Source organism: Leopardus geoffroyi, chromosome A1, assembly GCF_018350155.1.
Source record: "Leopardus geoffroyi isolate Oge1 chromosome A1, O.geoffroyi_Oge1_pat1.0, whole genome shotgun sequence".
NCBI classification, from domain to species: domain Eukaryota; kingdom Metazoa; phylum Chordata; class Mammalia; order Carnivora; family Felidae; genus Leopardus; species Leopardus geoffroyi.
The window spans coordinates 140,717,195-140,743,084 of NC_059326.1; the positions used below are offsets into that span (position 1 = coordinate 140,717,195).

The 25,890-nt window shown below is 41.0% G+C and overlaps 1 protein-coding gene across 4 annotated transcripts in view; it reads left to right on the plus strand.

Moving 5' to 3' along the window:
* IQGAP2 (IQ motif containing GTPase activating protein 2) overlaps positions 1–25,890 on the plus strand; it is a 298,032-nt gene that overhangs the window by 222,841 nt on the left and 49,301 nt on the right. For 2 of the 4 annotated variants that reach the window (XM_045496003.1, XM_045496004.1), the window contains 7 exons: positions 3,917–4,084; positions 6,426–6,568; positions 8,630–8,800; positions 20,319–20,402; positions 21,961–22,032; positions 23,075–23,144; positions 25,586–25,794. In XM_045496003.1, coding sequence (XP_045351959.1) covers positions 3,917–4,084; positions 6,426–6,568; positions 8,630–8,800; positions 20,319–20,402; positions 21,961–22,032; positions 23,075–23,144; positions 25,586–25,794 — 917 coding nt within the window. The remainder of the gene's footprint in view (positions 1–3,916; positions 4,085–6,425; positions 6,569–8,629; positions 8,801–20,318; positions 20,403–21,960; positions 22,033–23,074; positions 23,145–25,585; positions 25,795–25,890) is intronic. The other 2 variants (XM_045496013.1, XM_045496022.1) reach the window with 1 other exon arrangement.

The window sequence follows — 25,890 nt, forward strand, 5'->3', positions numbered from 1 at the left end:
CCAAATGTCACTGTGGTCCACCAACCAGAGTAAGGGCTCATGGAGCTCAGGTGATCAGTGGAGTCTTAGCTCAGGTCTTTCTCCCAGCGAGTCCTCAAACCGACGTGCAATTATTCCCCCAGGTCTAGGGTGCATAATTGAGACAGACGTATTCGGCAACTAGCAGAATCCCCTCATTGGCTCAAACGATTTAATTTTAGTTTTATTCTAAGACTCATAGACGAATAGTAGGAAAATTCACATGGAAATCTAAAGTAGCTTCAAGATTGATATACTAACACTCTACATGTACAAATAATCTACCGAAAGTAAGACTTCTGAAAGTGCTGTTCCTTAACCTATTTGCGGCATAACTAGGACGTATCCTATTGTATCAGGTCATAGAATGCTGTCGAGACACCTTAGTCTTCTTGCCCCCAAAGATTGGCTTTTCAACTTTGGAAGCATCTGCGGGCAACATCTGGTTTTTATTTCCTTAGCCCGGAAAATTCTGTGCATTTGTCCAACCTGAACTTATACCCTCAGGATCTTTGAAGTCTTTCCATTCTAGCACTCTAATCCTTAAGATAAAATAAAATAAATTTGAGACGGGTTCGTAAGAGATTTAGATTTAAACGTAAAACTGAAGGAAGCCGTAGTTTGCTCTTAGAAGTCAAACCAATTTAGAAATCATTTTATTCACGTTCTTCCTACATTTGGCCTGCAGATGAGAAGCTGTTCCTTGTTTTACATTGAGATTCATTGTTGTGTTGACTGTGTAAGAGGCTTTCTCAAATATGTGACTGTGTACTCCAGATGTACACGTTTAAAATCCTGTCTTCTGCCTCTGTCCTGTGTCTCAGAAGAGTTGATATAGTTTCTTCTATGATACATAACACCAAAAAGATGTTCTGAAGTAAAACCATCTATATTCTAACAATGAGATGAGAATTTTCCAGTTTTTCAAAAAAAGAGTTTAATCTTCCCTTTAAAAGCATCCATCGTTTGTATGATAAGACTTGAAACAGATTCTGGTTTTGTGTTGTAAGCATCTAACCCACTCCCAGATGATTTGGTACAAGAAAGTGCTGCCCTATAGGTTTTACTACAGGCAAGACTGAAAGGACACCGTAACTCAAGTCTCCTTCATTTGGGTTTCTTGCTTTCTTAAAGTAGGTTTGTCTCTACTTTTGACTCCATAGAGCAAAATTCCCCAGCTTTCTTCCATTATTGTACCCTAAGGAATCTTTTTTTTTTTGAATTTTTTTTTAACATTTATTTATTTTTGAGACAGAGAGAGACAGGGCATGAATGGGGGAGGGTCAGAGAGAGGGAGACACAGAATCTGAAACAGGCTCCAGGCTCTGAGCTGTCAGCACAGAGCCTGACGTGGGGCCCGAACCCACGGACCGCGAGATCATGACCTGAGCCGAAGTCGGCCGCTTAACCGACTGAGCCACCCAGGCGCCCCTAAGGAATCTTTTTAGACAGATTTTCCCTAATTATTTTTCACTATGGAATTTTAATACCACAGATATATTGAATCTGTTTATGTACCATATGTAGATCTGTGCTGATACATAAAAAGATTTCTCGCCCTCTTCCCCACAAGAGCCATTTTTTGCCCCACTGGAGGTTATTTCACCTCTTTTAAGAATGCATAGCTTAGAGAAAGTCTGCCGGTGTATGGCTTAAGATGCAACACAAACATTTCTTTCAGATCTTTTAGGAGACTTACGGGAGATTTCTTCATTTGTTCCTTACCACAAACATACCTGACTTTATGTAGACCATTTATTTGACATCTTCAATTACCTGGAACTAAACGGCATCCCATGGATTAAGCAAAAACACAGCCAAAGTACATGTCTCAAAGCCTGTGTCCTGGAACTGATTTACTCTGCTCATTGGGGATCTCTTGGGCAGACACTTAGAACCTTTGTATTCTTATATTAGGCTTAACACTAATATGTTTGGTTGTGTCCCTTCCCAACTCAGAGTACATCAGAAGCTACGAATTACCAGGCAATTAGGTGATTGGGCTGCTCTCTGCAAGCCCTTAGCAGCAAGAAGAAATAGCGGGTGGGGACCGGAGGCGGGGGAAACTAAAAAGCATAAGAGTCTGAGGCCATTCAGTGCAGGAACAAAGAAGCCCAAACAGCTCCTTAGTATTTGACAATACTAAAATAATCACTGTATTATAGTAGAGGATGACAGGAAGGGCTCTTCTAGCAGCTCTCAGCAAACATTAAGCACCTACTGTATACCAGGGATTATGGATAAAATGATGAGCAGCGTAGAGACTGTTCTCTTAGGGTATTCTCCAAGGGTTTAGATTTTCATGGGAAAATTAGTGGTTCTGTTAAGATGAGTAGTAAGCTTCAGTTACCTGGAAGATTCACCTGTGGACCCACTGCTTGCATATCAATATTCAATGGTAAATCACAGTTCCATATCCAAGAAATTTGTGCCTTTCTTATACCCATCTTTTTAAAAAATTTTAAAGTTTATTTATTTTGAGCAAGGGAGGGGCGAAGAGAGAGAATCCTAAGCAGGCTCCTCCCTGTCAGCACAGAGTCCGATGTGAGGATCGAACTCACGAACTGTGAAACCAGGGCCTGAGCTGAAACCAGGAGTCGGATGCTTAACTGACTGAGCTACCCAGGCGCCCCTATAATACCCATCTTTTAAGGAACATGGCATTTTACTGGGTTAGATGAAGCTGTCAGGTGTAATTCATGCGAGGATTCTTTGTCATTTTCTTGTTCCTTCTGCTCCTCTGAGACCACAAAGTTCTCAAACACCAGTACCGCATTTGTCCCATTCTAGAAAGCTTTTCTGGAGAAGAGGAAAGGCGGGCTGTTTATCCATTCTTATCAGCTCCTGTAAGCACAAGAGCATACTGCTGTGTCTTTTGTTCTGCAACAGTTGAAGTTTGCTACAGAAGTTCTCCTTGATTCTTTATGTGCTCCTCCAGATTTGCATCACTTTGGTTCCAGATTGTTGAAAGTCAGACTCCATTTTTCTTGCCCCTTCAGTGTTCATGTTTGTATGCACATACATGCATAACTTAATGACACCAATATGCCAGTTAGCATTTGTATGGTAGAGGTTTTTTTTTGCGTGTGTGGGGGGGGGGTGTTTATAAAAATGTATATCCATCTGTCCTCATTTCATCAAAACCTTCTGTCCATAAAGCATTTTAACCTGGTTTCTTCCATTGTTGTTCTAGGTTTCTAACTCAGTGGATTTATAGTTTGTAAAAACAGTACTTTCATTGGTTGGGCCAGAATATTCTCGGCTGGGAATGAAATGGATAGTAAAGAACTCACCATGTTAACTTTCTTTAGGTAACCAAGAGTTCACTGTAGTTTGATTTATAGGGAGAAGCAGAAATTTAAAATGGAATAAAATGCTTTCTAAGTCTAAATGGGTTCCAGAATTAAGTTTCTGGACTTGAGTACATGTGTCCATCAGCCCTACCTGTTGCTTTCCTAGCATATTTGAAGTATACTAGCACTATACAAGAGACTATCAGGATTTTTTATATATTCTAAAATAAATAAATGTCTTCATAAGACAAGTTCTCAAATACTGATGGATGACCTATTTGAAGACTGCATATCTACTGCATTTACCACACTCTTATGGATTAGTACAGTGAGTGGAACCTAGTGCCTTCCCACCACACGAGAGTAGCCTGGAAATGCTGTAATTTTTAATAAACTGTGCTCCTGTGGGATCTTGTTCTTCCTACAACCTAAACCGGTAGGTGAGTTGGTGACAGTCATGGGTATTTGTGATACTAACTGTGAAAAGGATATAAAGGTTTAATTCCAGTGCATTATTGGAAAAGGCTGAATTACATCTCACCTTTGCACACCACTAGAGTAAGTAGCAGATAACCAGTAACAGAAACTTTGTTCTCGTTATGCAGGGGTTACCCTGGTCATCGATGTCAATCAGTGTTTGGAGAAACAAAAGCCATGTGATATTTTGTCTCATTTGAAGTCTTCTGTGTCTAATACAAATGACATAATCCCTGAATGTGCTGACAGGTATTATGATGCCCTCGCGAAGGCAAAAGAGCACAAATCTAAAAGTGGTAAGCTTTCTAGTCATTTAGCACTGACTAAATATCATTTTGAATATGATGCTCTCTTGCATCAATATGTATTGTATTGACTTTAAGACAATTGCTTTCGTATGAACATTTCTATAATATTTTTTTGTATTGGAAAAAATTTTTATATGTGTTTTTCTTTTTTTGCTTTTTGGAAAAGTCTGATTAGCTTGGTGGCTATGCATGGGTGACATCATACACTTGAGAAAATACAGCATTTAAGGAGAATTTGCTTTATCTAGTGCTTGCTTGTTGATCCATTTCTCCAGGGATAGCAAACTGATTTTTTTACTAATGTTTGTCTCTCTCATTTTTGAAACAAATGGTACATGATTGTGTAATATTTAATAGGAGTAAGTTTGAAAACGTGGAATAAAATGCAGTGACACTGGTCTCCAAGGGCCCAGATCAATAACCTTGGCAAATATTTATGCCTGTTCAATCCAATGGTAGACCATGATGTGTTAACTTTGTAAAGTATCGTTGAGATCATGAGTCTAATAGTCATTTTTTAGATTTAGAAACTTACATTCATGAGATTTTGGTCAGAAGGAGACTCTGCCAAACCAGAAGAGGTTAATTTTTGAGAGTCAGTGCACCATTCCTTTAGTAAATTGATACCAAGCACTTCACATCCTATCAGAGATCAAGGTATGTCCTGATTCGCAGGCTGGTGTTGATGTACACATCACAGGTCATGTACTTTGCATCTTCAGGAAACTGGCCTCAGAAGTGGAACTGGAGAAAAAAAGGTTTTCTTAGTTCAACTGGAGGTCTTTCCCGTGGTACCCAATGCACTTGGTGGTTTGTCTGATGTATTTCCATCTCGGAGATTGCACCCTTGAATTCAGCAAGTTGCCCATTAATGAAACATGCAGAAGGCTATTGGTCATTCTTTCTTACCTGGCATCTGATCACCCTTGAGCCTCTCTCTGTTCCCTTCACATATTTTCATCTGGAGTCACTGTAGTGTCCTCTGCCTCTTCCTTTATGGGGAAAGAATTGCACAACAGTGTTAATGCCGGGGTTCGTTTCAGTTTCAAATCCATCCTGGCCTGAGCCTAATTTATCTTCTGCTTGCTCCACTTGCCTCCACTTCCCGTGTGCCATGTTCTGGTGCATACTGTCTTATATCCCCAAATTGCCAATTCAGAAACCTAGGAGTTATCTTAGATTCATAGTTATTACTTGTGATCATCCTGATTTGGCTGTACAAGATACTTCTGGTAGGCCAGCATTTCGACACAGCTAACAGCTGTCTGCCCATTTGAAAAGAGATACATCTCTTTTCCTGGGCAGTGACAAACAGAGAACAGTTGAGGAGCATTTAAAACCAAATAACCAACCACGTTCAAGGGCCTTAAAGTTACCCCTGCTTAGTTTTTTTAATCCATTTAAATATTCTGTACAGATATTCACTTTGAACTTTGATTTCCTGTAAACACAATTAGTCGAGTGCTCACTTGACAGAAGCTGGCTTAGATTGGTCTAGGTCAGAACATTTTTATTTTGGCTTTTGTTGTTGTTGGCTCTCTGGCCTGGGACCAGAATCATGACCATTCAACAAAATAAACATATTTCTAAAATGGGAAGGATAGCCCATGGATTCATGAGGAGGAAATATTCTTCTTGACTAATTAAGCCATGGCTCCCATAGATTTTTTTTTTCCTAGTGCACCCTTTGCCACCCCCAGACATGAAGTCCTTTCCACATTTTTTTTTTCTCATTTTGTGTGGTTGTGTAGAGCACGATGAGTCGAACCAGGACATTTTCCTTCTCCCTATTTAGTGACCACCGTGCTTGCATATGCCAGTTTTTAGTTAGGATAAAGTTGTCTGCAAAGATGAGTTACTTCTGCTTTGATTTAATGCAGATCATGGGCTTTCCTTAAATAATGGGTCACAGTCTGTATAGGTCACTCCTCCTCAGAGAAATTGCTGGAAGAGTTGCTAAGCAAAGAAGATTCTTGCTCACCAGTCTCCTCTGACCACTTCGGTGCCATTCACATCTGGGACATACATTCTTTGTCTACTTTTCCCTTCTTGATGGCCATTTGTGACTCTTCTCATCCTCGTGAGAAATTTGAGATCCAGAACCATGGCATTAGCCGTCAGACTGTCCTCCCCATTTGGCTTAGTAGAGAGCCGCCATTGAACACATAGAATTCATTCCATTTTAGCAAGTCATTTCTAATGATTTTAACTTAGGCTGTCGGAATGCTTGCTGAAAAACTGTTCATTACATTATTTTACATATTGGAGAAAGTATAATGTTGAAGCGTTCAGTATTTCTCTCTAGAATGTAACAAGCTTCTTTCTTTAGTGTCTACTGAAGGTTCATGGCTCAAACTCACCCTGCAGGATAAATATGACTACTACTACAACATTGATTCAAAAGAGAGTTCCTGGGTCACACCTGAATCATGCTTGCCTAAAGAATCATGGCTCATGGCAAAAGAAATTGAGGTAGGAGGTTCGTGTTTAATGCATAACTATGCTCTGAAAAAATAAGTGTGATTGCCTTTCTGTTTTTGAATCTTGGAAGTGGTGGGAGGAAATAACTTATTTTTTGCAGGCTGGGTATAGAGTAAAGTCGTCATGAATGCAGTTGGATGGGGCTGCATGCCTACTGACTTGTACAGTTATTTCCATATTGACATAACACCACTGAAGAGAGCAAGGGGAAGAAAGATATTGTAGCTTATTTGTAATAGTACATTATCCTAAAAATTAATCTTCACATTTACCTTGACACAAGAGCTCAGTTAGTAGTAATTTCCTGGTTGTCAGTGTTCAGTAATTTCTTTCTTTCCCCCCACAGCCTACCACAGAGATAGATTTGTCCTTTAAAAAGTCAGTAATACGTTCCAGGGGGAAATACTCTTGAAAGGATGTTCACCAAGATTGCTTTGGACTTGAGACCAAAGTTGGACCCAAAAGATGTGAAAATTGCTGTTTGTTCCATGCATTGTAGTATGTTTAAAGAGAAGATACAAATAAGAATTTAGTTCCATTTTGAAAAAAAAGACAGAACACACAAATGTAGGTCTTATAAAATTGTTCAAAGTCACCAGCATCAAAGATATTTGCTAAAACTCAGAGAAAAATCTGTGGCCTCGAGGCTGATGATGCCACCAGAAATCAGTGACAAGAAGACAGTGAAGAAAATGGTTTATTAAGTAATTTCAAACATTGTCAATCATTGTTACAATGCATTATCAGTGCTACCTTGCAAATAATGAAACTGTGGGCAATATGTAAAAACAATATGCTAGAGTGGAAAAGATGTATCACACTATGAAGAAGCAGCATCAAAGGGTTAAAAATCAGAGCCACAGATTGTTCCTGTGGCCTCCAAAGATGCCCTAGGAGTAACTTTGTAAAATGGAGCATCGTTCTTTTAGGATTATTAAAAAGTGGAAGGTCTAGGGGCGCCTGCCTGGCTCAGTCAGTTAAGCATCCGACTTCAACTCAGGTCATGATCTCACAGTTCATGAGTTCGAGCCCCACATCAGGATCTGTGCTGACAGCTCAGAGCCTGGAGCCTGCTTCGGATTCTGTGTCTCCCTCTGTCTCTGTTCTTCCCCCTCTCACACTCTGTTTCTCTCTCTCTCTCTCTCTCTCTCTCTCTCTCTCTCAAAAAACGGATTAAAAATTTTTTTCTTTTAAAGTGGAAGGTCTACACTGTTAAAAAAAAATAATAATCTTCTAGACAATCTAAAAGTTCTGATTTAGTGAATGTAAGAATGTTTTCTCTTAAAGGTTTTTAAGCATTTTTTTATGATTTCAGTTTTCATTTTTTTAATTAATCATCCGTTGATTCTAGTCACATTGGTAAGAGGCATCAGCCACAGAAGTGAGTCCAGTCTTGGCTTGCATCTCTCAAAGAAAGTAAAAAGCAAACCCAGTTCATCATCTACCTGAGACTTTTCATAGTCCCTCTCCTTTGTTCTCATTCATCTGGGTTTCGCCTTTCCGGCCAGGGGAACACCTGTCTCTCCTCGCCCACCCCCTTTCCTTCTGTCCAAAGTCTTTTATTTTCCCCACAAGTTTATTTCGGGCTCCTCCTGGCTTGTTGCAGAGGTCTGCTCTCTGGCCTGGACTAGAAAGGGGGCCTAGGAGCCAGAAGACTTCATGGCCACTGCATTCTTTTCCTTGGCAGCCCTGGAGAAGGAGGTGGCAGTGCATATTCATACCATAGCCGTCCTTGTCCCTTGTACACTCTGGAGCTCAAGCCTCACACTTGGTCCTTGCCAGCATCATTTGTCCATCTTCGCCTCCAGATCCTGAGATCGCTCAGCCAGATTCTCCTAGTACCTCAGCACCAAGGTCAGAGGATTTCAAAAGCACGTCATTAGGAAGAAGCTCAGCCAGTTCATCCTTTTGCTCTGGTCAAGTCTGTGTTTAAACCAGGCCAGAAAGAGCCGTCCATATCCTATTTCTCAAAGATAGAAGCTCCAGAAGCTATTCTCTTTGCTCGTTTCACCCGATGTGTGAAGTGTAACCATAAGAAATATCTCTTGCCAGGACATTGTTGAGGAAGTCACAAGAGATTATGTTCGTGAGAAGATGTGGTCTGCTTCTGAAGATTTACTTCTTCGCTTGGAAGCCACAAGTGCAGGACCCCTTCTTAGGAAAGAGCATGAAGCTAGGAAATCATATTTGTATGGACAAGAAGAGCAGGTGGTCAAAATACAGGTATGTGAATCGCCTACTGCTAGTTCCAGCAAACTGTCATATCTCCTGAAGATGCTTTATTTGATAGGGTGACCGTCAACTACTGGCATTCTAATAAACAAATCAGAGTGCAGATTTTCCGCTTAATCGATGCCCCCAAATCTGCTTTATTATGCCCGGAGCTGGGAAGGATGTTGAATGATTTTTCAACCATGGAGACTATTAAGGGGCGCTGCGGACCTGCCAAGGTCCACCTGCCACCAACCTTGTTGGAGCCAGAGGGACCCCTCAAATCAGAATTGAAATCCTCTTTCTCTAAAAAGCTGGATCTCCTTTGTGTCATCTACTTTCTAAGCCAGGTGTTCTCTGAATTGCTTTCTCAGTGGCTGGTGGATGCTGAGTGGTCCTTGTTTGTACACACTTCTAGATAGAAAGAACACAAGAGCTGACGAAATGCCTTTAGCATCTGCAGGCATGTCTTCTCCCTCACAGACTCCTCATTGAGTCCTGTAGGAAAAATCCTCCTTTCCGACTGTTTGGTTTTGAGTTGTTCTTCAGCTTGCATGACTGTCTGAACTTTCTGGTCGGCAGAGAGCTTCACAAATGTAGATGTTTCTCATTTGTATTCCCCTAGCACCCTCTGAGAACCAACATGCTACCTTCCACAAGGCTGCATGTCTTTTTTTGTGTGCATCCAGAATGATACTGTTATTGACAGACAGTATTCAATGGGCTTTTGCTTTGGCCCATAACTGTGAGATTTCCCAAATTGGAAGTTTTTAGGTTGTGATCATTGGTGTACTTACCTGCTTCCCTCACCTAACTATAACATCATCCAGGTCAGAAAATAAGTTTCCAAAATTTGTGTATTCTTGTGTCTTATGTACGATCGGTGCTCAAATAGTCAAATTTGTTTGGAGCTTAAGATGTTAGAAGGCAGACACGATTAATTTTTAGAAGAAATGTCTCCCACAAACCTGACTGTGAAAGATTTTTTTTCTTTGCTGAACCAGTAAGTTTTCAACTTTATTCCTTCTGTAAGCAAGTGGTAGGCAAAACACACAGGAAGTGACAAAAAAGCCTAAAGATGAAATCCTCTACACTGATGCTGAGGCTCTAATTTTATACAGAATTAAACAGTGTCAGCTGACCTGACAATTTGGACCAACCTTAAGCTCTCCAGCCTCAGGGAATGGATCAGTATTGTATTTGGAGGACATTCTGTGGATTGCACGGGTGTAAAATCCATCTGATATTGGGACCCAGGGCCGAAGTCACAAGAGGGCTTGGGAGAAGAAGGGTAGAAACAATCATCTGGGGCCTTTTGCTTCACCTCAGCAGAGGCAGTGATATTGAAGCAGAAGCCATAGAACTATGAAGTCACCTCACCTTGTTTTTGTTTTTCACTCTTCTGACAGTTTTCTAACAAGGAAAGCAGAAGGTCTAGAGGCAAGCTATAGACTGGAGATGAACATGTATTCAGTGGAAACTTGCTGACCCACAAAACCAAAAGATCATGAACCAAAGGGTGTTACGCTAATCTCATTTTTTGGCAATGTGGCCACTTCACCCTGAATTAGAGGAATGATCTGAAAAGTGAGGACTTCTCCTCCTTAGAATGGCTCAACCTTCCTAGCTGGCTGAATCAGCCCCAGCCACAGTAGTCTTAACACATTCAGAGAGAAAGTTTCCAGGCTGAGGCCAGCCAACCCCAGCTCTAACACCCTCGCTTGGTCTCTTCCCAAGGAACTGGATAGTGGTACAGAGAATATGGTTTCGTTAGCCAGTCCTCTGTCTTGAATACTTACGGAACAATTCAGAAGGTGCCCGAGGTATCTCCTGAGAAATGCAATGTCATTCATAAGATTTTTCCCCTCTAGGTAAGTAAGATAACATCTCTCTCTCTCTCTGCAGAGAGAGAGAGAGAGAGAGAATCTCTTGAGAGCAGCGAGGGAGACATAACCATGTTATTTTTGAATGGTAAGAAGGCCCTGGTAACATAGCCTACCTTTACAAATGAGTGAGCCAGAAAACAATCTCAAACAAAAAGAAATATCTTACATTGAAAAAAAAAGGAAAATGAATGTAAGTTGGAAAATGTAAATTAAATAAACATTTAAGGATACTCTTACTCGAGGAGGCAAAAGACTTTTTTGTGCTGAAATGGTCGTATGCTTTCAAGGAATTTAATAAGGCGTGATCTTAGTGAAACAAGACAAAACATTAAAAGAAAAAGATAACTGATACTGAAAGAGAGGAAGAAAAATAATGACATTGTCAAATGTAAATAAACTTAAAACTGCAGAACGCAGAAGAAACACTGAAAATAACTGTACCACATGGACAACTTCAGAAAAAATCTCAAAAAAGTTGAGGAAAAGAATAGATAATTTAAAATGCATGTTCTCATCTGAAAACTGGTAGTACTCAATTTGTTGCTGGGTTGTGAGAGTTTAAATGGGATAATTCACGTAACGGACTTCACACAGAATGTGGCCATAGGCGCTCAATAGTGTTAGAAATGCTGAGATGACGGAGATGATGTGTCTGAGGGCAGATGATGCAGTCAACATTGAGACTGTTGGCATGGCACAGGAAGAGGTGAGAAAAACTGAACAGGAAAAAGAGTAGATAGCTATGGTATTCTTTCTTCCTTGAACTGAAGAAAGCTGGAATGCCAGTTTGTAAGAAAAAGCATAGTAGTGACGAACACCAAAACTTAGCCCTGGGAACTATGGTATTAGTTTTTGAACTTCGGAAAGTGCCTCAAGCATCCTGGCAGAGAAAAAGGAACAAGCTGCTCTGAAGCACCTTTCAGATTGCCAGGAGCAATAGTGGAGTCTGTAGGTGGAGAGGAAGGGGGTGACCTGTTGTGACAGTCCTTCATCACGTTATTTCCATGTAAGTGACTACTCTAGTAGATCAGTGGATTTTCTACCTTTAAGCTGAGAAGGAAAAGAGAGAAACGTTTAGAGCCTTCTTGGCTATCCAAGAGGTCACACAAGAATTCGTGCTCCAGAAGTTGGAGTTGGTAATTTGACTATTACAGCCCTGGGTGCCCAGTTACCAAAGAAGGCAGTCAGGTTAGCAAGCCAGATTGTCTAGAGATTGACAGTTACAAAATGTAAAACGGAGCAGTAACCCCGAGGTCTAAATATTTTGGAAGACCACTTTGTTATAGATGCATTACATAGAAAACAAATTTATGGTAGCAAAAAAACAAAATTTTACAAAAAGATGGCTCTCTTAAATTTTCCCACAAGTTCTTCTGCCAGTCAGAGAAGGCGATTGACACTTCAGTAAACGCCTTCTATCTCTAATTGTCTGCAAAAAGCAGCTTCTGAAAGGCTTTATAGTTTAGAATTTTGTCTTCTTTTGCATTTGCAGCAGTAACTCCTTTCTCCCAACCTCATACCCATAATTGCTCTTAATAAACAGCTTCTAGGGGCGCCTGGGTGGCTCAGTCGGTTGGGCGGCCGACTTCGGCTCAGGTCATGATCTCACAGTCCGTGAGTTCGAGCCCCGCATGGGGCTCTGTGCTGACAGCTCAGAGCCTGGAGCCTGTTTCGGATTCTGTGTCTCCCTCTCTGTGACCCTCTCCCATTCGTGCTCTGTCTCTCTCTCTATCTCAAAGATAAATAAACGTTAAAAAATTTTTAAAAATTAAAAAATTAAAAAAATAAATAAATAAATAAACAGCTTCTAATTAGAAGAGCCTGCAATCTCATAGCCTGGCATAGGATTTCTCTTATTAGCGTAGAATAGGAAAAGCCGGTCCTGATGAAACTAAAACTTACAAACTGGAAAAGAATGTGTCATTTTGGCAAATAAGAGGCATATAGGATTCTGCTTCTATAGATAAAAAATTCTATACCCAACAAAGTTTTCCTTGGTTTGGGAAGGTAACAGTACAATATTCATAAGTATAGAAGGATTCCAGAAAAATCTACATAATCGATAGAGAGGTGGAATACACAACGAGGGATGCCTGGGTGCCTTAGTCCATTACGCTTCTGAGTCTTGATTTCAGTTCATGTCATGATGTCAAGGTTCATGGGATCAAGCCCTGCCTCAGGCTCTGCACTGACAGTGCAGAGCCTGTTTGGAATTCTCTCTCTTCCTCTCTCTGACCCTTCCCACTGCTCACACATGCAGGCACATTCTCTTCTCTCAAAGTAAATAATCATTTTTAAAAAATACAAAATGAAATCTCAAGGAAAATTCTGTGGTTGAGCATTGAATCCTTAGTACATTAAACAATAGTACAGAATGTGGGGCGCCTGAGTGGCTCAGTCGGTTGAGCGCCCGACTTTCAGCTCAGGTAATGATCTCACAGTTCGTGGGGTTCAGGCCCCATGTTGGGCTGTGTGCTGACAGCTCAGAGCCTGGAGCCTGCTTTGGATTCTGTGATTCCCTCTCTCTCTGACCCTCCCCTGCTCACACTCTGTCTCTCTCTCTCTGTCTCTCTCAAAAATAAATAAACATTAAAAATTTTTTTTAAATAGTACAGAATGGACAAGTGGGTTCATTTTACAGATGCAAGAATTCTTCAATATTACATCATCTGTGACTGTGATAGGTTATCCACAATGTTTGTGAATCTGAGTTAATAAGATTAATACTGTTTCTGGAGTTTAGATAATTCCAAAAAAGCAGAAGGAAGAACTTGAGCTAATCCCATATTTTGTTTGCTTTTCATTTTGGATCAAGGAATGGGATTTATAACATATATTTGTAGATTCACATTTCTGTTACCCACAGAAACATAGGAACCACCACTGAGACTCATCACAACAAATGTGTTACTAGTTAACTTGCCATGGAATCCAGTAACCCATGGTTAGGGTCCACTTCTCCTAGTCCCTATAGCACAATCAGGCCACTTTTGCAAGCAGGTGTTGATGACATCAAAATCAGTTTTTCTCATCATTTCAGAAATGCCACACTCACAGATCCCATGGGCATTTTCTAAATGGACCTTCAATTAGAAATCCTTTATTTTGAGACACCTGGGTGGCTCAGTTGGTTGAGCATCCAACTCTTGATTTTGGCTCAAGTCGTGATCCCAGGATCTTGGGATCCAGCCCCTTGTTAGGCTCCACACTGAGCATGGAGCCTGCTTAAGATATTCTCTCTCTCTCCCTCTCCCTCTCCCTCCCTTCCTCCCTCCCTCCCTCCCTCTTCCCTCCCTCTATTCCTTTCCCCTGCTTATGCTCTATCTCAAAAAAAAAATTTTTTTTTAATCGTTCATCTTTGTTTAGATCTTTGTTACTTAAAGTGTAGAGCGTATACCAGCATTGTCATTGCCTGGAAGTCCCACCCAGACCCACTAAATTCAAATCTCCATTTTGAAATGATCCTCTGATGATTTTGTATACATATTAAAGTTTGAGAAGCTCTGTGAGGGTGCCTGGGTGGCTCAGTCAGTAAAGTGCCCAACTCTTGATTTTGGCTCAGGTCATGATGTCACTTTTCATGAATTCGAGCTCTGTGCTGTCAGCTTGAGCTTCTCTCTCTCCCTCTCTCTCTGCCCCTCCCCCCACTCGTGTGCTCGCTGTCTCTCAAAATAGATAAACTTTAAAAAATGAGGGATGCCTGGCGGCTCAGTCAGTTGAGCCTCTGACTTCGACTCAGGTCATGATCTCACTGTTGGTGAGCTTGAGCCCAGCATGGGGCTCTGTGCTGACAGCTTAGAGCCTGGAGCCTGTTTCAGATTCTGTGTCTCCCTCTCTCTCTGCCCCTCCCTCACTCACATTCTGTCTCTCTCAAAAATAAATAAATGTTAAAAAAATATATTTTTAAATTAAAAATGAGAAACACTGAAACTCACTCCACTTTGAAACCCTCAATAATGCATCTTCCTGTATAATTCTTAATCATCTCATATCTTAAAGGAGAAAAACGTGTGCTCATTTCAGTAGCTAGTGCAAAGGCAGCTGATAAAGTTCCAAACCCATTCCTAACATTGCTATAATAATTGTGTTGAAGTTTTAGCTTATTTAAGGAGATTGGCATCTTTGCAATGATGACTTTTCCAGTTCAGTTATCAGTATATCTCCCCATTTATTAATTTTTCCCACCATATAGCACAAAATTTACTCCTTCCTCTTTAGTTTACTGCATTGGTTAGTTTTGGCTCTTATGAATGTCGTCTTTTTATCTATTGTTATTTTTGACATATGGAAAATGTATCAAGTTTAGATATACATTTTATAGCTACTTACTTGGAAGAACTCAGTTTTATTTATTTATTTATTTATTTATTTATTTATTTATTTATTTAATGTTTGTTTGTTTTTGAGAGAGAGAGAAAGACAGTGTGAGCAAGGGCGGGGGAGGGACAGAGAGAGAGGGAGACACAGAGCTCAAAGCAGACTCCAGGCTCCGCGCTGTCAGCACAGAGCCTGATGCAGGGCTTGAACTCCCGAACTGTGGGATCGTGACCTGAGCTGAAGTCAGACTCTTACCGACTGAGCCACCCAGGAATCCCAGAACTCAATTTTAATAGTTGTTCAGGTGACCCTCTTGACTAATAACTACTTTTTACATTTCTCATTTTTTTAAATTTTTTTTTTAATGTTTTTATTTATTTTTGCGACAGAGAGAGAACATGAACAGGGAGGGGCAGAGAGAGAGGGAGACACAGAATCTGAAGCAGGCTCCAGGCACTGAGCTGTCAGCACAGAGCCCGATGCGGGGCTCGAACCCACAGACTGTGAGATCATGGCCTGAGCCGAAGTTGGACGCTTAACCGACGAGCCACCCAGGCGCCCCGGTTTCTCATTTTTTAAATCTTGTAATCTGTCAAGGAATAAATTCATATGACCCTAATAGTATAGGAAACTCTAAAACACTGAGGACTTAAAAACTGTGTGGGCTTACATCCCACCTCTGGGAATATGGAACACAGCTACTTTTCCCTATTCCTTCCTCTGAGTGCAAGTAAAAGCCCCAGACATTATATGTAAACAGACACAGCACTGTGGAAGATGGAGAGAGAAAAGCCAGACTGGCTAGGGAACCTTGAGATCCAAAGAAGGACACGGAGGTGAGTTTCATGGTTTTCTTTGAGCTTAAATGTCTCAGTCTTGCTGCAGCAGAGTCTGGCAGCATGGAAATGCTATGGGTGCAGGCCAAAATAAAAAATTAAAAAAAAAAAAAAAAAAAAAAGATCCAGCAAAAACCTGCTGTCTGTGGCCAAAGGATCAGAAAAGGTGCAGCCCACAAAGGCAAAACTTTGAGACATTAACCCCACTCTTCTCCGGCCACACACCACGGAAAAAAATCTTGACCCCACACCACGCATGCCCCAAAGTGGAGAGCCTGGCCCTCCACCCTGGGTAGAATCTAACCAGGTATCCAGATTACTGCAGAGGCCACTTCCGTGGCCAGAAGCAATAATGTGGCCACCCTCCCTTTCCTTGCTGGGAGGTGTCAAAGGAGGCATGGTAGAGTCAGGACTTGGCTCACAACGTGGTGGTAATGAGGCCACCTGCCCCAAAGCCTTCTGCCATCAGTGGACAGCACATGGGAAATAATACCAGGCACCACTACTCTCCCAGGCAGAGTGGTACCAGCACCACCGTAGGTGGGTAGTTAGAGCTCCCACCTCCCATTCGACATAATAAGCAGCCCCCACCTCAGGTGTCAGTAGAGGCCAGGTGGAGAACTTGAACTTGCACCCTTACTTGCCAGTAATGAAGCAGCACCATGGCCCTTCCCTTGCCAAAGCAATGTCAGGGAAACAGATTAAATGAGTCCAGAATCTCTTCATGTAATATCCAGATTTTCCAAATTTTGGTCAACATTTTAAGAAACAAGCAAGCTATAAATTTTAAAAGATAATCGATAGATGCCAATACAGATGACAAAGATGTATAATTATCTGACAAAGATTTTAAAGGCCAAACAAATTTTAAAACTAAAAACTAGAACAAATTAAAAAAAAAAACTCAATGGATAGACTCTGCAGCAAAATGGAGGGAACACTGGAGTGAATCAGTGAACTAGAGAATAGAATCATAGAAATTACCAGATCTAAACAACAGAGAGAAAAGATTGAAAAAACAGTGAACAGAGCCTCAAGGCATCTGTAGGCCCATAACAAAAAGAGTTCACGTTTGTGCCATCAGAGTTTCAGAGAAAAGAAAGGGGAAGTAGTGAAAAGGCCCTGGTAGAAATAATGTCTGAGAAGTTGCTGTCTGTGGTCAGATGCGGAACCACAGAGGCATGAAGCTGAGTCAACCCCAAAGAGGATAGACTCGAGGAAATGCCCAGCGCAGAATTCATGATTCCCCCAAGATATTCTTTAGGAATGAAGGGGCAATCGAGGCATTCTTAGATGAAAGAAAGTTAAGAGAACTTGTCACGAGCATACCTGCCCTAAAAGAATAGCCTAGAAGTTCTCTAAACAAAAAAGGAAATAGAAGAACTGTGGGGAAACCAGGAAGGAAGGGAGAACAACTGAATGAGGACAAATGCGGGTTCAATACATTTTCTTTTTGCTCTTGAATTTCCGTAATTAGGTTCACAGTTGAAGTAAAAGTTAAAACACTGATGTTCCAAATCTGTGTGTGGACAAAATACAATTGTATTATAAAAGGGGGTTGGCGGTAAAGGTATATGTAGGAAGTTATGGTTTCTACACTTTGCTGGAGATCAGATTATCTGTAAAAATGAAGCAGCAGTTCTTATCAGTCAGTTGGGACACTATCCATCTTTTAAATTTTTGTCAGTTCATGGAGACCCAGTTTTGTCTATCAGACATTCTTGGGAGGGGCACTCGACAGAACCTATCAATTTTAAATACCAACTTTTGAGCCAATAATACCCTACCTTGATGGAAGCATCCATACAAAATACATAATAATGTGTGTAGAGGGTTGTTTACAACAGTATAGTATATAGACACCACGACGTTTTGCCTTTTTTCAGAAAATACGTAACAAAAAGTTAATAAATCTTTTGGAGAGTAGCTAGGTCAAAGTAGGGGTAGGTACATAGGCACATTTTACTTTACAGCTTTTCTCTGTTTTTGCTGTATATCCTTTTATTTTTTTTTTTTAAGTTTATTTATTTTGAGAGACAGAAAATGTACTCACAAGCAGGGAAGGGGCAGAGAGAAAAGGAGGGAGAGAGTCCCAAGGAGGCTCCATGCCATCAGCACAGAGCCCAAAACAGGGCTCAGTCCCACAAACTACGAGATCTTGTCTGAGCCAAGATCAAGAGTCAGACATTTGACCGCCTGAGCCACCCAGGAGCCCCTACTGTATATCCTAATACATCAACTTCTAGGCATTGAGTACAGATGCTTGGCATAAAAATTTATATCATTATTTTATGTTTTCCTTTTTTTTGTTAACAGGTCGCATCATAGTATAGGCAGCAAACTACAAATTCCTTTTTTTCTTCGCATTGTATCTTGGAGATCTTCCTACTCCTCAAGATACAGAACATCCCTGTAGCCAATGTATGGGACTCATTCTTCTTAACTGCCATGTAACATCCCTCACTATGACTGTATTGCAGTTGATCTGTATCCCCATGTGTAAACATTCTGCTCTATACATATTTGGTATTATAAACAATGCTGCCATAAAAAAATCCTTCTTCCACACAGGTGCTTTCTGTAATTTGATACTGCTAAATTCCCTCAAAAAGACTATACCCATTTGTTCTTTTCCTGAACCTTAGTCCCCTGTCTTTGCGTTTTCATTCACTGCTTGACAGGTGGATAAGGTAGCAACTTTCCCAAAATTATTCTGGCTGCTGCCCCGGGCTCCCTCAAGCTTAGAGCCATCCCACATTTTTTGTAGATGTTCTTACATTTTTGTAGAAGTTTGTTCTGTGGTTCTCTCTTTAATCCAATTCCAGCTGTCGGCTCTCTTGCAGGGTCCCTCAGAGTCGTTGATCCATATGCTTTCTTGTTTCTAGTACTATCGTGAATTGCTTTAAAAGCCTGTTGGTGAGATTTGGGGGAAAGTGGATGACGGATACATGAAACTCAACGTATCATGAGAGTCTCTATTGCAAAATTGAAAGTATTTTTTAAAAGCAATTTGTCATTTCTAGAGATTTGAATTGAGACCAGATATCTGGAGCAAGGGCTCAGTTGATCTCCCCCGCCCCCCATACTGACTGGCTTATTTTAAATCATCACAGAACATTTTTTTTTAATGATAAAAATTCCGTGTACCTTTTTTTAAAAGAAAAAATGAGGTAGATTGATACAGATAGACATGAAATTTATAACAATAATTTGATTTTTTGTGTTTATCCCCTTTAATAAGGAAACTTTATTTCATTTCTAATTTGAAAACAAAACCAGAGAATCAAAGTGAGTTACGTAGTTAGGTTTCAATAAAAAGATTCTCAAAACTGAATTAGAATAGGGGTGTCTGGGTGGCTCAGCCAGTCAAGCATCCGACTTCGCTTGGGACATCATGGTTTACAAGTTCAAGCACTGCATAGGGCTCTGTGCTGTCCACAGGGAGCCTGCTTCAGATCCTCTGTCCCCCTCTCTCTGCCCCTCCCTAACTTGTACACGCACACGTGTGCTCTCTCTCTTTTCCTCAAAAATAAATAAAAACATTTTTTTAAGTCTGTTTCTAAAAAAAATTGATTGGGATAAACTTCAACAATTTGGTATTTAATAATTCTAAAGAGGGGCGCCTGGGTGGCGCAGTCGGTTAAGCGTCCGACTTCAGCCAGGTCACGATCTCGCGGTCCGTGAGTTCGAGCCCCGCGTCAGGCTCTGGGCTGATGGCTCAGAGCCTGGAGCCTGTTTCCGATTCTGTGTCTCCCTCTCTCTCTGCCCCTCCCCCGTTCATGCTTTGTCTCTCTCTGTCCCAAAAGAAATAAATAAACGTTGAAAAAAAAAAATTAAAAAAAAAAAAAATAATAATTCTAAAGATAACAGTTTGTTTCCAGTTTTTGTAAATGTTTCCTATAAAAGTTCCCTTTGATGGTGATAAGCTAGTAAAGCTTTGATGATGAAGCATCACTAAACTTTATGTAAAAATAGATAAGATAATAAATGATCAATCATAGCACTTCTATTTTAGGGATCCAGAGTTACAAATGAGTCAAGTATTTTTCTTCCTTTTTTGGTCTGGGCCATGGTAGGTCATTTGTTGTAGTAAAGGTACTTATGTAAGTCATTATTCTGAAACATCTTATGTTATAACTAAATGATACCAGTACTCAGTTAACCTGTTTGTATGTCTCAGGGCAATTGCATTTTATTACTTCTTGCCACCCAGAGCTTTGGTAAAATTAAGCTTTCGCATGGGAAAATGGGCTTCTACCTGGTAACTGTGCTTTCTGGAGTTCGGGACAAGCTTCTGCTGTGAGCTGGTGCATTCTGCTCAGTGTAACGTGCACCCCTAGTGATGGCGTTCACATGAGATTTCGAAGGGAGGGTCCCTGACAGTGTTCCAACTCACTGTCTACTGAGATGTACTCTCTTCTTGCGCTTTCTAGAATCAACTGTGAGAAACTGTTGCACACTAATAATTCTCTAACTTGCTGTTTTCCACAGGCTTTTTGGAAGGGACATAAACAACGGGAAGCATATATGCGCAGACGGCAAACATTCATTGATAATACTGAAAATATTGTGAAGGTAAACATGCCTTCCTACCTTATTAAGTGCGTGGCTTGAACCTTGCTTTTCATTGCAGTTCTGCTTCTGGAAGACAGATTATGGAAAGAGTACATGGGAGGCTTAAAGTCCGAACTGAGTCCTGGGTTTGAGTCCCACATCCATTACTCACTTAGCTGATCATCTTCAAACAACTCTGTTAAAACACTGTAACTGACTCAGGTTCTTTATGTGGTTATGAGAAGAATAACCAGTAAATGCTCTTTCTCTGGGAAGTCCAAATTGATTATTTAAGCTCTGGGGGAAACCAGCTATATTTTGCATCCCTCTTATCATATGCACTAATAATATTAACAAGGCTCAAACTTGACAGTGGAAACCTTAGTTATTAGGCAAATGCAAAACCAGTGAAAAGAAGAAAGAGAACTGATTACGACCTGGATATGCGGGGTGAGTGAATCTAACCCAGCTTTCTACCCAAGCTGATGACTCTCAGTTTCAAGAAAGAAAAGGCACTGGGGTGCCCACTCCCCAGTGCTGAAAACCAAAGGATTGGCAGAACTGAACTTGCAGACAACATGGAAATCCAGATGAGATTCGGAATAGCAAGGCTAGAGAGAGATAGGAGTCACATGAGGTTAATTAAAAGACCTTTTAAACTGAGAAGACAGAATGACATCATCCAGATCCATTGTGCTTCTCAGTGCTGTGCTGTGCTTGCTGTGGAATACATGGCTGTTCTCTGGGTCCCTCATGAGAACTCTAGACCTGTTACCCATAAACAGCTAAAGGGTACTGGATGCATTTAAGGGAGTGAAACCCTGGACTTTGTTTTTGGTTCTCTGTCCCATTGCAACTCTCAGCAAAATGCCCTGAGCTCTTGGTTTTTATTTACTGAGTTAAAGCACAGTGATACAAAGCTACATTATCTTCCTCATCTTAAGGTATAAAATACTTTGAACCCCTGGGAGAAAAAGCAATGAAAGAAGTAGGAGGTTAAGATTAGGCTTTGCTGGGGTGCCTGGGTGGCTCAGTTGGTTAAGCCTCCAACTTCAGTTCAGGTCATGATCTCACAGTTTGTGGGTTCTTGCCCTGGGTCAGGCTCTCTGCTGACAACTCAGAGGCTGAAACCTGTTTCGGATTCTTTGTCTCCCTCTCTCTCTGCCCCTCCCGTGCTCATGCTCTGTCTCTGTCTCAAAAATAAATAAACATTAAAAAAAAAAAAAAAAAAGATCAAGCTTTGCTCAGCCTTAAGCATCCGACTTTAGCTCGGGGTCATAATCTTGCTGTTCATGAGTTCAAGCTCTACATCGGGCTCTGTGCTGACATCTCAGAGCCTGGAGCCTGATTCATATTCTGTGTCTCCATATCTCTCTGCCTCTCTCCTGCTCACGCTTTCTCTCTCTCTGTCTCTCTGTCTCCTTCAAAAATAAATAAACATTAAAAAAAAAGATTAGGCTTTGAGTATTATTTGGTGGGCTTCTAAATTTACCAGAATATCAGTATTATCCTTAGGCTGCATTAAAAGACATTAAAGGTGTTTTTAGTAATTGCCTCAATTTCTCTAACTCATTTTTAGATCCAGTCCTGGTTCCGGATGGTGACAGCACGAAGGAATTACCTTTCACGACTACAGTATTTCAGAGATCATGTAAGACACACAAGCGTGGATTTTCATCCTTAGAATGAATTAAATGAATGCTTGGTTGAATGTTAGCATTGAATGAGCTTTATTAAGTGGTGGAAATGTTTTTTAGAAGAGAAGCCAAGTGGAAGGCTGTTGGTATAGTGTATATGCTGTTTGCACAGACAGTGTTCCTGTCTAGTCTTTGTATTAAATAGAATATTTTGTCCAGAAAGAGAAAATGAAATGTTTTCTTAAATATTTTTCATCCACTTGCTCCCTTTTGTCTTAACACACACACCAAACCTTTTAATTTGGTTAAGTGATATTTTCATGTCTCCCCAGCTGCCTGTGGCTCAAGTTTTAAAACCTCAATTGTGACTTAGCTGGATGGATAGTTGCAAGCCATACATCAGTAACCTAACATACTTTTTAACAGCAAGTCCAGAGCTAAAGGGTGGAAATGAACAGTAAGAGAAAACAATAGGTCTTAGAACTCAATATGGTAATATTTGGAAGCTTTTTTTTTCTTCTTTGAATTAAGAATTCATGTTCAGAGTGAGACTTCACTAGTGAAGACTGAATAGGAAATGTGTGAGACAAAACGGCTGTGGGCTAGTAATGTTAAAGAGAGAAGATTCCAGACAAGTATTTTCGAACACTGCTTATAAAGTTTTTATAACTGGTAACCAGTGAAGAAGCCCACAGGAGGAATTTTTTCAGGATCTTGAAAGAATGGATATGTGAACATAGATTAAATCATCTAAATTTGGAGCTAAAATTCTTTTCCCCTTTAGATCTCTTTATAAACAGTCCTATACGACCTTGTTGATACTTTTAGCTAACATATCTGACCCTTTCTTCAAAGAAAATGCAAAAAATAAAGAGTGAATACACCACATCTAAATGCTGTCTATTCTAAATAGTGTCTCTTCTTAAATACTGTCACTTCTGGGTTGATTGGTTGGTTGGTTTGTTTAATACTGTCAGTTCTTGACTAGTTCTGAATTCGACAATCGTGGAGTAGATGGGCCTCCAGAAGATCATGACTGATCTCATTCTTTTGCAGAAAAATGAAATTGTGAAAATACAGTCACTAGTGAGAGCGAACAAGGCCAGAGATGATTACAAAACACTGGGTAAGTTGGGAGCATAAATCTTCCTCCACTAAGGATAGAGTTACATCTGGATAAACTCATCATGAGTTGACAATATCCTAAGCCAAAAGGACATTGAACACACCTACCCTACAGAACATCACAGCTTAGCCTGGCCTGCCTTAAACTTGCTCTTAGGGGTGTCTCAGTGGCTCAGTTGGTTAAGCACATCCAACTTAGGCTCAGGTCATGATCTCACGGTTTGTGAGTTCGAGCCCAGGGTCAGCCTCTGCGCTAACAGCTCAAAACCTGGAGCCTGCTTCAGATTCTGTGTGTCTCTCTCTCCCTGCCCCGCCCCACTTGCAAATAGAGTTGGTTTTGTGGTAACTGAAATGCAAATTTTCATTTCTTTCTCAATTCAGCATCTTTATAAGACTAAGGCATTTTTAATCTGAAAAAAAAAAGTCATTTTTATTAGTCTCTCATTATCCATTTTCACCCATTCCCCCCGGAGAGGCATTGAATACACTCAGGCTTAGAGGTTGCTGCAGCTGTGATATGGCCTGTAAGTGCTGACTAAGAAGGTAGGTGATTACCTGCAATTAAAATACCCCAAAGTGATTGCCAACATGAAGATGTCACAAGCCTACTATTGACCGACGAAATCTTAAATTTGAGCCATAATAATTAGTAAAGCTGTAATATTCACTTCTAACAAGTTTATTAGCACATACACAGATAGAAGGTCATTAGGAGCAAGAAGAGAGAACTTGAGACCAAATGAGATGGCTCACGTTCTCCCAACTTAACTACCTACATGAGCTCTGGAGCATCTCTCAGGCTTTTTCTGATACAGCTATGTCACTAGCAACACCTTTGTTAGAAATAGTAGAACATAGGGGCACCTGGGTGGCTCAGTTGGTTAAGCAGCCAACTTCGGCTCAGGTCACGATCTCGCAGTCCATGAGTTCGAGCCCCGCGTCGGGCTCTGTGCTGACAGCTCAGGGCCTGGAGCCTGTTTTGGATTCTTTGTCTCCCTCTCTCTGACCCTCCCCGTTCATGCTCTGTCTCTCTCTGTCTCAAAAATAAATAAACGTTAAAAAAAAATTAAAAAAAAAAAAAAAGAAATAGTAGAACATAAATTCCCATGGGCATCAGGAAGGGAAGGGGGTCCCAGGATCCAAGGTAATTTCTCCAGTAAAGCCCATCAGAAGCGGCAAAATGCTGATAGTGATGGTGTCTAGATTTAGTTCATGTGAGGTTCATGCTCTTAGTTATTTGTGTTGCTGGTTTACCTCTTTTTTTTTTTCCTTCCCTTGAATGTGAAAACACCCCAGAACTAAGCTGGCAGTTAAAGGAAAATTGATTAGGGCCTCAGTGTAAAGGAGAGGGTGGTGACAGAGTGGCCACACCTGGGCTGATTTGAAGTCATCTTCATGTTGTTGCTTGTACTCCCTTATCATTAAAAGTCCAGGGGCGCCTGGGTGGCGCAGTCGGTTGAGCGTCCAACTTCAGCCAGGTCACGATCTCGCGGTCCGTGAGTTCGAGCCCCGCATCGGGCTCTGGGCTGATGGCTCAGAGCCTGGAGCCTGTTTCCGATTCTGTGTCTCCCTCTCTCTCTGCCCCTCCCCCGTTCATGCTCTGTCTCTCTCTGTCCCAAAAATAAATAAACGTTGAAAAAAAAAAAAATGAAAAAAAAAACAAAGTCCAGATAGTTTATTCATACAGTTTGCCCAAGTAGATTTCACTAAATGTCTTAGCAAATACATTTTTTGTAAAGTTAGAGTGCTAGGGATTTAATTATAATTCATGTTCAAAGCACTGAGGAGAAACACTTTTAAACTTCAGACACCCCTCTGAACAGTTGAGGCTGGTCTCCCAGGTTCTGGGTGCCCACTCTTGGTCCATGCTCAAAGGACAAGGACCAGATTTCAATTTCTAACATAGAACATGTGTTCCGCTTGTCACTCCATGGGCTCCTGAGTGGCCTTACAGGTCTCCCCTCATTGACTGTTTCTAATTCACCTTTCACCTAGTTCCTGCTTCTTCCCCCATGGTCTTCCGGGCTGAGAGGAAATTTTCCGTTTCCTGTTGCAAAAACACAAATCCCTTATCTGGCTCAGCCCCCAGCTCTCAGAGATAACTTAGTAACATTCTTTCTCACGTTTCTCATCAATAAGGCGCGGATAGATAGAACTTTCTTCTCGGTGGAGAATCCTGGAAGCAGGATGCAAGAAGGCCGATAAATGAGAATTAGATAACTAGAAAATAGTGAGGCCAGATGACATCAGTGGTGTGCACTCATTTATATGATCAGTTTCCTTGTCCAGATTTAACCTGGGAAGAATAAGTCCTTCCAGAGACCCAAGTGCTTCCGCTGCTGTGTTTTTCTACTACTGCTGTATTGAGATACCTGATTTCTCTACGACTGATGATAATTCCAAACATGCCTAATTAAACCATGCTTATTCCTTTCCCCGCAGTTGGCTCCGAAAACCCACCACTAACAGTGATCCGAAAATTTGTACACCTGTTGGACCAAAGTAACTTAGATTTCCAGGAGGAGCTGGAGGTAGCACGATTGAGGGAAGAAGTCGTGACCAAGATCAGAGGCAATCAACAGCTGGAGAAAGACCTGAACCTGATGGACCTCAAGATTGGGCTCTTGGTGAAGAACAGGATCACGCTGGAGGTCAGTGCGATCTGTGGGGCTGCTGGCTCTCAGAAGAGAGAAGGGGCACGTGCGTTTGCCCACAACGCCTTTGTCCAGCTAAACTCATTCGGAATC